This window comes from Ascaphus truei, chromosome 4, assembly GCF_040206685.1.
Source record: "Ascaphus truei isolate aAscTru1 chromosome 4, aAscTru1.hap1, whole genome shotgun sequence".
Classification (NCBI taxonomy): domain Eukaryota; kingdom Metazoa; phylum Chordata; class Amphibia; order Anura; family Ascaphidae; genus Ascaphus; species Ascaphus truei.
The window spans coordinates 413125176-413140740 of record NC_134486.1 but is presented as its reverse complement, the minus strand read 5'-3'; the positions used below and the strand labels follow the sequence as shown (position 1 = coordinate 413140740).

The 15565-nt window shown below is 48.0% G+C and overlaps 1 protein-coding gene across 7 annotated transcripts in view; it reads left to right on the top strand.

The window, feature by feature from the left end:
* Positions 1-15565, top strand: part of ZFAND3 (zinc finger AN1-type containing 3) — a 275619-nt gene that overhangs the window by 70101 nt on the left and 189953 nt on the right. For 6 of the 7 annotated variants that reach the window (XM_075598780.1, XM_075598781.1, XM_075598776.1 and 3 more), the window contains exon 2: positions 3109-3149. The exons of the other annotated variant lie outside the window; for it this stretch is intronic. In XM_075598780.1, the coding sequence (XP_075454895.1) occupies positions 3109-3149 (41 nt within the window). The remainder of the gene's footprint in view (positions 1-3108; positions 3150-15565) is intronic. 7 annotated transcript variants of the gene reach the window in all.

Here is a 15565-nt window from a genome sequence, read left to right as displayed (position 1 = left end):
AATGTCCACCTCCTTATTTCAACCAAGTCCAGTTCCCTGAGCGCCTAGCACACAATCACAACTGAAAATTAGCAAAGTAAAGTTTGGACGTCCACTTAATATTATAGGTGAAGGCCGGAATGGCTAATGGTCTTTATAGTCAGTGGATGTCGTAGGGGCACACTAAGGGATAATTGGAAGCTAGTTTTCTTTATTTTTGTAATTTGATGCTTCATTCCGGAGATATAAGCATTTGAAATATTACGTGTCTGAGAGGTTAAAATGGAGCTCTTCCCAGAGCCCATTGCAGTCTAATGGTTACCATGGTAACCTCAGAAGTTAGAGATTAAGAAAATCATGATTTTTAACACTAGAAGAAAACAAAAACGGAGCAACATGCTCGGGGGGCGAGATACTAACATTATAGGAGTTTAACGCTTCATATAGAAGTAACATTGGACTCTTTCCATTCACATTCACGGCATGGCTAAAATGTGTCACTTCTTCCTCCGTAATATTGCCAAGATCCTCTCTTTCCTCTGCCAATCTACTGCTAAAACTAATGCCTGCCCTTACCCTCTCCCATGTGGATTATTGTAACATAGAGTACTGTTACAGGCCTTCCTGCCTCACAACTTTCTCCTGTGCAATCTACCCAGACTTCGGCTGCTAGAATCATTAAACTTTCTCTGCTCATCTCCTCATTCAACCTTTTCCTGGCTTCCCATTACATTTCGGATTACCTACAAAGTTCTCGTCCTTACTTTTAAGGCTCTCCATTCATCTGTTCCTCCCTACATATCTGCTTTAATCTCCCGTTATGCCTCTGTGCTCTACCCATAACGGTCTCCTTTCCACCTCTCTCACCTCTTAAACCCTGACGCCCTTACTGCCCCTTACCTGTGGAACTCCCTTACACTCTATATGCACCAAGCATTCTCCCACCTTTAAGATAAACCTTAAAACTCCCCTCTTAAAGGAAGCCTCCCAAAAGCCTGGACACATGGCTGCTGTCCCACACTCGGGTCACTCCTACCATCCATGGTGGCCAAGCCCTTCCATCTACTGCACTTATTCCCTCTCCTGCTGTCTCCAAACTCTCCCAACATACCACTTAGATTGTAAGCTCTCCGGGGCAGGGATTACCTTTCCTATTGTGACTTTGTTGCACTTATTGTACTATGATTCCCGTTAGTGTTTTTGTGTGTCTTTGTTTAGCGCAGAGTACTGCACCGACACACTTTATTCGAGCAAATACCCGGTATGTACCTGGCAGATACCTGGAATGCGCCGCTCCTCACCTCTGACAAGCCCCGTTGCATTTGCCTTCCCAGCCTGGGTTCATGCCTGGCTGACGGGCGGCTGATCTGTTAAATGATAATGATTAGGATTTAATAGGCTGCAATGCTTCGCGTGTCTACCAGATGGCATAAATTCATGAATTGTAATGCAGTATATATATATATACTGTGCAGTATTGCAGCCAGCGGGAATAAAATGCTTCAATCCCTGCTTGGAAAATAACTCAATGTACTCGGGCAGAAAACAGTCACAAACCTCAATACACCCGGGTATACCCGAATTCGTGGGACTAGCCGAGCTCGAATAAAGTGTGTCGCCAGTGTACACTGTGAGCACGATATAACGATACACACACTGTAGTCTTCTGGGGAGGATTTCAGCTGGAAGGAAAGCCGGTTGCAAGTGCAGATACTTTTCCACAAAGCTGTTTTTTTGTTTAATTTTTTTTCTAACAGAATTCTTTCATATATTTAAGAAAATAACGCATTTAGAAAATTCGACTTTTAAATGCAAAAGCAGATTTTCTGGTGTTTGGTCGTTAAATTGTATCCTCCAGTGTTGCTTGGTTAACCTGTTGACTGCCAGAGAGGCCTGCAATGCTTCTGGCAGCCAAGGGGTTCAGTTATTTACTTGAAGTGGCGAAGCATCATTGCAGAGCACGCTTAGACTATCTGATATTCACATCTCGGCAGCATCTGGTAATATAGATTATTGGCCAGACCTCAGTGCAGGTTGCCAAGAAAAGCTGAGATGCTGAAGCGTTTCTATAAAAGATGTTTGAGAGAAATCTGTGTGCACAGCCGCCGGTTTATACAGAGCACTTCAAACCTTTTCTGTGGCAGTTTTGGCAGTCGTGTAAAAGAAGAAAGGTCTTGCGCTCCGTAATCCCCTCCCGCTCTGCGCTTGATGTCATTAGCACTGCGTGGGCTGTAGCCATTTTACTACGGCTAGTGATGCTGCCTGTGGCCGTGTGTAAGCTGGACATACAGTAGGACTTCTCATAGTCTTCCAGACCCTCCAACAGGTTAGGTGTTAAGGATATCCCATCTTCAGCACAGGTGGCTCTCTGTGAGACACCTGTGCAGAAGCAGTGACCGATTGAGCCACCTGTGCAGAAGCGGGGATTTCCCTAATACCTGACCTGTTGGTGGCCCTTGGGACTGGAGTTGAGCACCCAGAGAAACCAACACTTACGCTTCCTTGTGTTAGGACAATATTCCCTCAGCCTGTAATGGGGCGTGTGGGGTGGTTGATGAACGTTACATGCCTTGGCAGAAAGAAGGTCTTGGCAATGCGTTCAAGGCAGTGGTCAAGTGGCTTAATACGAATAGTGGTGCCTGATTAAAAATATTATTAGGGAGCAAAAAGCTCTTTCGACTGTATTTCTGAACGGGTTGAATTTCAAATCTACCTGATTTGAAGAAATGCTTCAAGTAAATGCAAACCAAAGAACGCTGCCCTCCTAAAGCAGAACTCGTTACATGTCTAGGACACGTGTGCTATGTCTAGGACCTGTGTGCTATGTCTGGGATCCGTGTGCCATGTCTAGGACCCGTGTGCTGGGTTTCAGCCACGTCACTGTAGTTTTTTTTTTAAAGGATTCTGCATGTCTTCAATGTTGGGAAAACCATCGTCCTACAGTTCTCAAAAACCTTCGCAGTCACGGCACGGTTTTCTAGCTAACTGAAGGGTATATTGAACATTTGTGTATTGGTTTCTAAATGTACATTGAATCCCTGGCAATGGGAGCATCTTTGAAACGAATGGCTTATTGCTTTTATTTTGAATGCATTTTTAGCTTTTTCTTTTTTTGTTTTTTTGCCTCAGGTCCAGTAAGACGATGAATCTCTGTTCGCAATGTTTTGCTGGTAAGTGCCTGTTGAATCCTGATCCTTATATATCTTAATATATTTGAAACATATTGGCTAACGCTCCCTGTTTATGATAGAGACGCCCTCAAAATTCACTGAAATATTTTGTATTTCTCACCCTGAAAAAGAAACCCCCCCCTCTCACCCCCAATGCAAGACCATGAAAAATAATGGTCCTATTTTCCTGCTAAATCTGCCTTAAAAAGGACACGCCTTCATGCTGGCCGGTATGATTTGAACACACTTCTCCTTTCCTCTGATTATTCCTTTGCATTGTTAGATACCGATGTAGAGCTATGGGTCGGTCACTTGGCTGCGAGAATGGGCTGGTCAACCATGTGCAATGCCTTTAGGGGGATACCGGCACCCCATAACGGGACCTGTAACTCTGGAAGCAGGGGGCCCCCGGAGCTGAAATGAATGCAGTTCTGCTCCGGAGACCCCCTGCTTCAATACTGCAGCGTGATCGCCTGTTAGAGGCACGCAGGGAGAGTGACTGATCATGCCTCACTCTTACTGCGCGTCTCTTACAGACAGGTGCAGCCCGGTAGGATTCACACAGCGCGAGTCCCATTCAGACACAGGGACCCCCGCTGTGTTAATCCGATGGGCCATTAAGTCTCCTTACTGAGACCATGAGCGCACGCGAGCACAGATGGAAAACATGCGGTGCCGCCGCGGATTTAGGTGGGGCAGCGTGTCCGACCATAGTGCTGCATCGGTGTGGGGATATGCGTGGGCGTGCAGTCTCTAACATGGGTACATTGTACTGCCTGGCATGCAGATAAGGGTTTACTCTTTCCTGATTGCAACCCAAGTCTTGGTTCACTGTGGCAAAGCGCTGGTTTATGGCTTAAATAGTTTTTGAATGTCCAACAAAATAATGCTGTGACGAACTTGGTATAGCGGTGTAGCAGACTATTTATTTATAAAATGTTCTGCCAGGAAATAATACCTTGGTTACCTCTCGTTTTCCAGTATTATTTCCAGCCAGCCAGGGCATTATTGGCCAGTAATGCCCTGTTCTTCAGGGATTATTACTTAACAGGGATTATGTCTGCGACATCGGTGTAAGGGCTGGGTGTTTTTGTGTTATTATTATTATTGTCTTTGTAGAACGAAAGCGTGCAGTGCTCAGCGCTAATGAAATGCACCGTCTATTGGGAGCATTCAGTACAGCGCTAATGTCACACACAGCGGTGGTCACAGAGAGGGCCAGCTATATACTGTATATTCTATCTATGAGCAGGGCCTGAACGCACAGCATCAAAAAGAATTCTGACAAAGTTACTCTCTCTCATCAAAGGCTCATGTGAGCTTCTTTTATCCCTGAAAGATGTTCCTGTGGGATCATTTTGTATCTGAAAAATTAGGTGAGCTTTGGACAAATGAAGCTCGTAATGAGGATGCGATTTAATACAATACAGCAGGGGCGGCCAACGCCAGTCCTCGAGGGCCACCAAAAGGTCAGATTTTAAGGATATCCCTGCTTCAGCACAGGTGGCTCAATCAGTGGATCAGCACTACCTGTGCTGAAGCAGGGGCATCCCGAAAACCTGACCTGTTTGTGGCCCTTTAGGACTGGGGTTGGCCGCTTCTGCAACGCAGCAATGTTTTGCCACTCTCCCGCTGTGTATTCTCCCACTTGTGTGGTATGAATGTACAACGCCACAATCTGACATGCTTGTAGTTCACATCTTTGCTTTAGGATTTTGATGGCCAACCTTTCACGTATATAGGAAACGTTGGAGGACTCGCAGGTCTCATGATGAGTGCCGTGGGTGGGCGCGTCCTCACACGGGGCAGGGGAATAATACTGAAACCTGGACACAAGCGGCACTCCTGTGTGGAGAATAAGGATCCTCTGAATAAACGTGTTATTCTGCACACAGGGCCGCCTGCCGCACCCCTCCTGTTACCAGTATTATTCCCGCCTGTCACATTCTCTGGTACAAGATGGGGATGGGGCAGTTGTTGGCACGGATAAGGTTGTGAGTGATCAATGTGATCAGATTCACGAATTTTATTTGGTTCCAAACTGGTGAAAATGGTTCAGTGCCCACCGCCGGCTTTGTGCCGCTGCCTGGCGTATGTTTAATAACCAGCGCGTACGAGCTGGCATTGTGTGATACAAAACTGGGGGCTCCTCACTGCGTGTAAAGAACTGTTTTATTCCAGTTAACCAAAACATGGATCCCGGTTAGTACTGTGACCCTCTCAGTGCTGGATGGCCTGTACGGTGTACATTCGAGAGCTGATGCGTGCCCATTTTCCCTCCTGTTGGCCAGCAGCAGGCAGAGTTTGGAGGTTAGGACCCTCGGGATGTCCGGGTGAGTTTGGGTTTCTGTGCGACTCGTCAGGAAGCAGATGAGCAAGGGAAAGCTCTGCCTTAGAGGGGCAAACACATCCAGTGTTCCTGATCTCAGCAAGGCTATCCCTTTACATCGGGGCTAGTTAACTAGGGCCAAATCCGGCTCACACAGAGCCATGGAAGTGGTGCTTGGTTTGTCTCCTCCTGATTTCTACACTGAAACTCCATTTTACTTAAGGTAACGTAAATATCCATTCGCGGTCGCTGTCTTTAATATTGATACAGCACCACCAATGCTCGTAGCGCTTTCCAGAAATATCAAGACCCTACAGGTGTATAATAGGCAAAATGTCAGAAGTGCATTAAGCAGGAAGTTATCAAAGGGAATTAGGGCGCCTCTCCTACAGAGCTTAAAATCTAAATGGCGTAATGTTAGACCTTCACTTGGAGACCTCAATCATTTTATTATTTCATGATATACACTTGAGTATTTTTTCTGATCCGATCCTTTGGAAAACGAGAAGTGATGTGCCCCATTTCTGCAGGCCGTTCCTCAACTGCACTGGGCCTACCTCTGAAACTCCATGCTGTCAGGGATAGAACATCATGGCAGATTGAGTCAGGTGAAGCTTTAATTGCAATGATGTCCGTGCCCTCAGTTGGGAAGGAGAGCCATAAGCAGTGAGCACAGCACAAGTGCTTGCTTCTGGGGTAAGGTTTCCGATCCAGGGGACAACCTCAAATGTACTAGAAATACTTGGCTAAAAATCAATTTGGATGAACATTTAATTTAACAGTTTAGAATTGGGCTCTCTCTCATGTGATTCATTTAACCCTTTGAGTGTCGGAAGCCCGATAGCACCTGCGTTTCTCCGGTCTTCACGTGGTCGCCTGGTGCAGCGTGGGCACTTGGCGTGGCTGCTTGGTGTAGGGCCGGATTAAAGTCTTTATTGTCCCTGGCCACTCTCATAACGTAGGCCCCAGAGACAGTCCTTCTATCCTGTAATCATGGATATACTTCTGATTTAGATGGGCAGACGGCAACCGCACACGGCAAACTGAATGAACGGTTTCGTTCCCTTGTTGATAGATCTATGCCCAGTGATGAAGTGACCCCCAGAACAAGGTCATTAATAGATACATATCCATCAGATCTCAAACACGCATTCACAGAGTTTCTATTGTTCTAGCGTCTGTGTGCCGACGCTGCGCCTGTGTGCCGACGCTGCGCCTGTGTGCCGACGCTGCGCCTGTGTGCCGACGCTGCGCCTGTGTGCCGACGCTGCGCCTGTGTGCCGACGCTGCGCCTGTGTGCCGACGCTGCGCCTGTGTGCCGACGCTGCGCCTGTGTGCCGACGCTGCGTCTGTGTGCCGACGCTGCGCCTGTGTGCCGACGCTGCGCCTGTGTGCCGACGCTGCGCCTGTGTGCCGACGCTGCGCCTGTGTGCCGACGCTGCGCCTGTGTGCCGACGCTGCGCCTGTGTGCCGACGCTGCGCCTGTGTGCCGACGCTGCGCCTGTGTGCCGACGCTGCGCCTGTGGCAGAAATTATCAGAGCACAAATAGCACACGATCTGGTGACAAGTTTTCCAAATGTTAACATGGCTTTTATGTACCTGGCCATTTGTGGGACAAACAGTGCAGGGTAGCGCTCTTTTTCAGAGCTGAAACGTATAAAGAACTGTCTTAGGTCAGCCACGGGACAGGAACTGCCTTAGGTCAGCCACGGGGCAGGAACTGTCTTAGGTCAGCCACGGGACAGGAACTGCCTTAGGTCAGCCACGGGGCAGGAACTGCCTTAGGTCAGCCACGGGGCAGGAACTGTCTTAGGTCAGCCACGGGGCAGGAACTGCCTTAGGTCAGCCACGGGGCAGGAACTGCCTTAGGTCAGCCACGGGGCAGGAACTGCCTTAGGTCAGCCACGGGGCAGGAACTGCCTTAGGTCAGCCACGGGACAGGAACTGCCTTAGGTCAGCCACGGGACAGGAACTGCCTTAGGTCAGCCACGGGACAGGAACTGCCTTAGGTCAGCCACGGGACAGGAGCTGTCTTAGGTCAGCCACGGGGCAGGAGCTGTCTTACGTCAGCCACGGGGCAGGAACTGTCTTAGGTCAGCCACGGGACAGGAACTGCCTTAGGTCAGCCACGGGGCAGGAACTGCCTTAGGTCAGCCACGGGACAGGAACTGTCTTAGGTCAGCCACGGGACAGGAACTGTCTTGCGTCAGCCACGGGGCAGGAACTGTCTTACGTCAGCCACGGGGCAGGAACTGTCTTACGTCAGCCACGGGGCAGGAACTGTCTTAGGCCAGCCACGGGGCAGGAGCTGTCTTAGGTCAGCCACGGGGCAGGAACTGTCTTAGGCCAGCCACGGGGCAGGACCGGCAGTCTTCACTCGCACTACTCCCAAGTGAGAATGAGCTTTTGCACAAATTTCAATTGAAGCTGTAGTCCGTGATTTTGCTGATGAAATGAGCCGCAGATCCCCCCCCCCCCTCTCAGTTATTAGCCTGTGTGCGCTTAACTCCTAATGTGCGGATCTCGCCCCTGAGCACGTCCTGCTGCTCCTCCTATTTAATGCTTTTTCAGTGCTAGAAACTAGAGATTAAGAAAATCATAATTTCCGAGATCACCATGGTAACCTTGCGCTGGGCTCTGGGGAGAGCTTCATTTTAACCTCCCGGACACTTAATATTTCAAACGCCTTTATCTCCTGGAAGGAGAGTTCTTTTGTAGCAGTATATTGTGTGTGTATGCACTCATTAAACTTCAACCTTTAAGTTTTATGCGTGTGGACTATCGATTCATATCCTGACGGCAGCTGTGCACTGCCGGATTCCCCCTTTTTCATCTCCTGGAGGGAGCATCAGATGTAAAAGAAATAAAAATAAATCAGTGTTAGAAATGGCAAAACTCTTAAATGAGGGGGGAAAAATAGCCCAGTCTGCTGCTTTATCGCCTAAACCAGGGGTGCACAAAGTTTTTGTTGCGTGCGCCCCCCTGCCTGGGAGTCCCCAGCTTTCGCGTGCCCCCCCCCCCTCGGTATGAACCCGGTGTCAAATGACTTGCAGGTCACGTGATCCCGCCGCGTCATTTGATGCACGTTGTCATGGCGACGCATCGCCGACGACCCGGCTTGCGGGAGATAATGCCTCCCGTGGCATTTAATTTAAATGCCTTGGGGAAGGGAGCGGGCGCCTGTAACCGCCGCGCCACCCCCAGCAAATCTTGCGTCCTCCCTGGGGGGGGGGGGTGCCCCCCAGTTTGCGCACTGCTGCCCTAAACACATAATTCAGTAGAAATAATTTTGGTTGGTTATTTTGGTGTCAGACACACAGATCCTGTTTCCCTTTACATGTACCAGTGCTATCTCCCTCTGCATCTGTCTCTCGGGGAATCAGAAGCAATTCAGGATATCCCTGCTTCAGCACAGGTGGCTCAATCACATCTGACTGAGCCACCTGTGCTGAAGCTGGGATAGCCTAAAAACCTGACCTGTTGAGGGGGTGTTGAGCAGCCCTGCTTTACACTGTAATTCCCTTCCGTGGTTGTTGTGGTTCTGTGCCACGTTGATGAGGCAGCTGCTCACCGGGCCCCGCACACGGGCAGTTCTGCTTCCCGTCCTGACATTATCATGACATTTGTCTGTTATTTGCAGGAATTCACAGGAGAAAGGTCACCGTAAACGTATATAATCCTTCCGTATATTTGGGCTTCAGGTTTCTGAAAGCTTTGCCTCGGAGTGGTTGCGAATCTGTTCTAAAATAAGGATTGTGTATTGTATGTTGTGATTCCTTTTATTGCCCCGGCTTTGTGCTGTCCAGCATGAGTTTTCACAGCGACTTGCGTGTCTTTTGTAATATTGATTTCTTTCCCCGTTTTATATGAGCTTTTAAGATGACAAAAGGCCTTTTTGTGTTCAATAAAAGATATCACAACCTGCAAAGGATGTAATTTTCCCCCCCAGGGTGAGAGAGGTTTCAGGAGCTGTGAGCTATTGCAGCAGGGCTCTCAACTCCAGTTCTCAAGGGCCACCAACAGGTCAGGTTTCTGGCTATCCCTGCTTTAGCACAGCTGGCTCAGTGAAAGACTGGTAACTCTCACTGGGGATTTGCAGAGCATCGGTTCTAGCTTCCTCAGTGTGTGTCCTGAGAGCCGGCACGCGGCTGTGTGGCACAGTCCCATTCTGCGGGATCAAGAAGGGCTGCAGGTCCCTCCGCACCGAGGGGTTAATATACCTGCAGCTGCTGCAGGCTTTTCTCCTCACAGGTGCAGCGCAGGCTGAGCGGGGGGTGCCTTGCTTGGAAATAATTAACAGGGGCGGTCAACTCCAATCCTCATCCCCCCCCCCCCCCCAACAGGTCAGGTTTTCAGGATATCCCTGCTTCAGCACAGGTGGCTCAATCAGAGGCACAGATTGAGCCACTTGTGCTGAAGCTGGGATATTCTGGAAACCTGACCTGTTGGGGAGAGAGAGAGAGGGGGGGGGGGGTGAGGATTGGAGTTGTGTGTGTGTGTGTGTGTGTGTGTGTGTGTGTGTGTGTGTGTGTGTGTGTGTGTGTGTGTGTGTGTGTGTGTATAAACACACACACACACACGAATCAGCACTCCCAGTATAAATAATAATATGGCCTGGTGCCTGTCCCTTAACAATAAATAGAATATGCGTTACCATCCGAGGACTGAGGAAGTAGAGACAGCACACAGTAGGTAGATAACAAAAAGGTTATTTTAGCTTTAACAGCATAGACATCACAAATAACCGACGTTTCGACCCCACAGAGGGGTCTTTTTCAAGGGGATGCATATCTCTACGTTATCAGTCCTCGGATTGTAATATATATATATATATATATATATATATATATATATATATATAATACTGAGCTAAGTTATGGTGAGTAAAAAAAGTGACAAAAACCCTCCACAGCAAAGCAAATATGCAAATGTAAATACAACTGTATGCTCATCTGCATGTCTTAGGCAGGTCTGCAACCCCACCTTTCCCCATTATCACCCAGCACACAGCACTTCCACTGCAGCAAGGGATTCTGGGAAATGACATGCAAATGAGCACACAGTGCCACTTTTTGCTTCAAAAACCATTTTTAACATGGTTCCCTATAGGCTTAAGCTTGCTGCATGGTCACAGCTTTGAGCACAGCCAGGGTTAAGGTGCATACCCCGAAAACCACCCACAGACAGCTGTTTCGACCTTAATGGGTCTCATCAGTGTGGGGTTGATTAACTGGGTATGCAAAGAAGCTAAAGGATGGGCCAACCATAATACTGAGCTAAGTTATGGTGAGTAAAAAAAGTGACAAAAACCCTCCACAGCAAAGCAAATATGCAAATGTAAATACAACTGTATTCTCATCTGCATGTCTTAGGCAGGTCTGCAACCCCACCTTTCCTGTGTGCTCATTTGCATGTCATTTCCCAGAATCCCTTGCTGCAGTGGAAGTGCTGTGTGCTGGGTGATAATGGGGAAAGGTGGGGTTGCAGACCTGCCTAAGACATGCAGATGAGCATACAGTTGTATTTACATTTGCATATATATATATATATATATATATATTTATATATATTTATTTATTTATTTTCCCCCCACACATTATTGCATAGACTTCTAGTATGGATTCTAAGAATCCCCTCACAACCTTATATGTGTGGTTGGAGCACCGCAGAACCCCTAGACTGGTTCTGGCTGACCTGGGCATTTACTGGGTATCACCATTAACCTAGGGACCCCTTGACTGTTTCAGGGACACCTCACATCCCTATGCCCCTTTTACCTTTCTGGTCTGTGCTGAAGCAGGGAACCCTTAGTGATGAGTTGCGCAAGCGTTTTCAAGGGGAGATATTGCCAGGACAATGTGCCTATAATGTATCCGGGAATCAGACCTGATTCCTGGGTACATTTTTGGGGGAGCCAGCAACTCTGGACTCTGACTAGCTAGACACATTCTGACAACACTTTATCCGCAAACCCCCCTTGAAACTCATACCACAGCAATCTCTGCTCGCTGGCGCTCCTGGAAAGGTAAAAACACCTAAACTACTTTATTGTCACATAGTACATTTTATGCATTACACAGTACTGGGCTCAAAAGCTGACTCTTTCTGAACCCTTATTACGGATTAGGGGTAACCATACGGGCTGAAACCTTTATTTGAGAGCCTGGTTAACCCCCCCACACCCCCCCCCCCCAACGTCACAGGCATTCCAAGTAACACATGGTGCTCTGATTTACAGATGGACAATAATAGAGAGGGCAAATAAACTTCGATCTGCTAATGAAAAATCCGTCAAACTTCTGTTGTGTACATTTCATATCTTTATATACAGATATGTGGGCTAATGGCTCAATTGTAATGTTAGAGGCGTTAAAGCAGGTTAACGAGTTTTGAATCCCAGTGTCTGCCTTCCATGCGTTCCAGACACCAAAATGAGGTTGTGAGCATGTGCCTGCAAAATGAGAAATATATATATACAGTATTTATGGGTTTATTTCCTAGTATTTTATTCTTGTCTAGCTGATCCGATACAGCCATGAACAATTGGGCCAGGTTATCCCTCTATTGCTCAACCCAATTGGCTATGAGAGTCACCAGGACCTCAAAATAGGGCTCACCCCCGGATCTGGTAATGTGTGGGCTGCTGCCTTAAAGAATACTACATTGTATCAAGGTGAGGGAAAGAAAAAAACAAGCACTTCCTTCATTTTTCTTGAAGCATCCACTTAAAGTTTTTTGTGTGGGTTTTGGAAGGGTTAAATGTCTGCGCTCTTTTCAACACAACAGAAAAAAATCAGGGGGGGAAACACCACAGAAGAAAGCCCACATGTGTAGCCAACGCCACAGAAGAAAGCCCACATGTGTAGCCAACGCCACAGAAGAAAGCCCACGTGTTGCCAACGCCACAGAAGAAAGCCCACATGTGTAGCCAACGCCACAGAAGAAAGCCCACATGTGTAGCCAACGCCACAGAAGAAAGCCCACATGTGTAGCCAACGCCACAGAAGAAAGCCCACATGTGTAGCCAACGCCACAGAAGAAAGCCCACATGTGTTGCCAACGCCACAGAAGAAAGCCCACATGTGTAGCCAACGCCACAGAAGAAAGCCCACATGTGTAGCCAACGCCACAGAAGAAAGCCCACGTGTTGCCAACGCCACAGAAGAAAGCCCACATGTGTTGCCAACGCCACAGAAGAAAGCCCACATGTGTAGCCAACGCCACAGAAGAAAGCCCACATGTATAGCCAACGCCACAGAAGAAAGCCCACATGTGTTGCCAATGCCACAGTCCTAAAAACCGCAAAAGCTGGATCTCTTGTCATAGCAATTCAACAAAAAGCTCTACTTCGTCGTCGTCGTCGGTTCAAAAGATGGATTTATGTTAGGAATAAGGGAGACACACAGCGTTTCAGGTCCAGCACAGATATGTTACACATGCTTTCGAACCTCTCAGGTTAGGATGATAAAGCACCCTGAGAGGTTGGAAAGCTTGTAAAATATCAACTACTTGGCGTCCCAATAAACGGTATCATACCCCCTACTCCCTCTCCCTCCTGTGTTACTACACGTAAGAAAGGACCAACACGGGCCCCCACCTATCTCTGGTTACTATTAGAAGAGATCCTTCTGTTGCTGGTTTTTTTTGCTCTTTATTTCACCAACTGTTGGAGCATGGACAGCACAGAGACTAGAAGGGCATCTCCATCCCTTATGGCAGAAGAGGAGTTAATCTGTTCCCTAATTCCCCCCCCCCCCCCCTCCTAACTTGACAAATTACAGAAAGATTAATTCATTGTCAAATTAGTGCTAAATAGCTCAAATCCCACCTAATTCCCCAGCAACACTGCATTTTAATTGCTTCCCGAAGAGAAATACCAGCAAAGAGTTCTGTTCGTCATGGAAATAAAACTGTAGTCTTAAAGCAATTCTCTTTGGATCTGTGGTTGGTTGGAGATTAGTATTCATGTTTCATACTGCAAACAAGTGGAGAAAGGCGTGATGTACAAGGAGCCGTTACCAGCTCTATCGCTCCAGCCGCAGGGAGTCAGAGGTGAGTGCCTGTGTCCCCGGCTGGAGGAGCGTTCAGCTTTAATCAGATCAGTGGAAATCACATCTCCCAAAGCGCAGAGAAGATGGCGCCATAGATTATTTAATAGAGGCCGGTGAGTCGGATTTGTGGCTTCTGACTCAGCTCTTCTGAATTACATCTCCTTGTCCGTGCGATTGAATGAGGCATCCTGAGGCTCTTCGGGTTATGGGGAATTAGTCTTCTGATTAAATTGGTTCATTGTTACCATTGGTAACACAAACTATAGAACAAAGATTTGTGATATAGAGTTACTTACTGTAATGTTTAAACTTCCCCCTACAGGAAGTGGTAAAATGCAGATTGAACCGCTACGGTCAGACTGAACTAATAACTGTACATTTATTGGAAACGATGCATTTCTGGAATAACTCAGACCAATATCAGTGTTTTTAACCCTGTTAGTGACCCAGTAATCGGCACGTTTGATTGGCTGTATTCCACCAATGCTGCCAGCTGGGCTGTAATCTGGTCTCTGCTGTCGCCATTTTGCCCTCTGGAGCCCTGAAAAATAACTACGTTAACAAAAGAAATCGGCACTAAAATAACTAAAAACCAAGCTCCTAAGGCAGTGATTTTCAACCTTTTTTGTTTGGAGGAACCCTTGAAGTATTTAAAAAAAAAATCTCAGGGAACTCCTATCCGGCTGACACATATTAGGTTCGACAGGGGTCAGTCACAAAATGTCACACCCCACGAGCCACCTCTATTTCCCACAATCTACCCATGTATTTCTCTCCCATCCATCTCACTAACTCTCCCCCCTCCACGCCTTGCATGTATTTATCCCCTGCGTCTCACTCTTACTCCCTCTTTTTCTCACTCCCTCCCGCCCCCCCTCCCTTCTCTCACTCGCCCCTACCTTCCGTCAATTACCCCACTCTCACTCAATCCACCGTATAAAATACATACCAAAAACCCCCACCACCAGGGGGTAAGGGGGGTGGGGGGGTCTGTGGTCCTTAGGAGGTCTGTGGTCCTTAGGAGGAACCCCTGAGACTGCTTCAAGGAGCCCCAGGGTTCCACGGAACCCTTGTTGGGAATCACTGTCCAAAGGAGACAGTCTCCTCTCCCGTGTTGGTTCCCTATCTCTCTTGGTGCATTAAGGTCTCCTGCACTGCATTGTTTCAGACCGGGTCTCCTGTGTCCTGGGGAATGGCTGACGTACTCATTAGGCCCTGGGAACGTATCAGTGTGTGGGGCCTGCTGCCAGTGAGAGCTTCCCCCCTGCATTTACCCACCCCCCATCCCTCCCGCATGTACAGACTGCTCTGAGGAGCCCACCCCCCATCTGCATATACAGGGTGTCTCTGTACATGACTCGAACTGCATGTACAGATCGGCTCAGAGGAGCTTCCCCCCCCATGAACAGAGTGGCTCTGAAGAGTCGTCCCACCCCCCACCCCCCCTGCATGTACAGAGCAGCTCTGAGCCCCCCCCCCCCATCTGCATATACAGAGCGCCCCTGAGGACGCCCCTCCCCCCCCCCCCCCCCCGCATGTGCAGAACGTAAACCTCCCCCCTCCGGCTCAGTGTGTGTGTCTGTACATAATGGTGGTGCCAGGACATCCTGGTTGAGGGTTTTTGCTTTATTGCAGTGACAATAGTGAGAAAGCGGCAGGTTAAATTATACATTAACCATTGTCCCTATTTCATACTAAAACCAGAACCATGCTAATGCAGCAGCTGGATCGTGCTCGGGCCGGCTAAAAATGAAGGATCATTCTTGTGTTGAGTGAGAAAGTGTTTGGACATTTTGAGTATATTGGGATTGGAACATATCCAATATCGACAGACCAACTGGATTTACACACTAGATACATTAGCATATATATATATATATATATATATATATATATACACACATACATACATGCACAAGGCCGCCAACTGAAATCTTAGGGCAAAGGAAAGGACTGACCCTGTTATGCTTGGACTGCTGCTTTAAAGCCTCCGGTCACATGGGCCAATGGGAAGCCACCTATAATGTCACAGCTT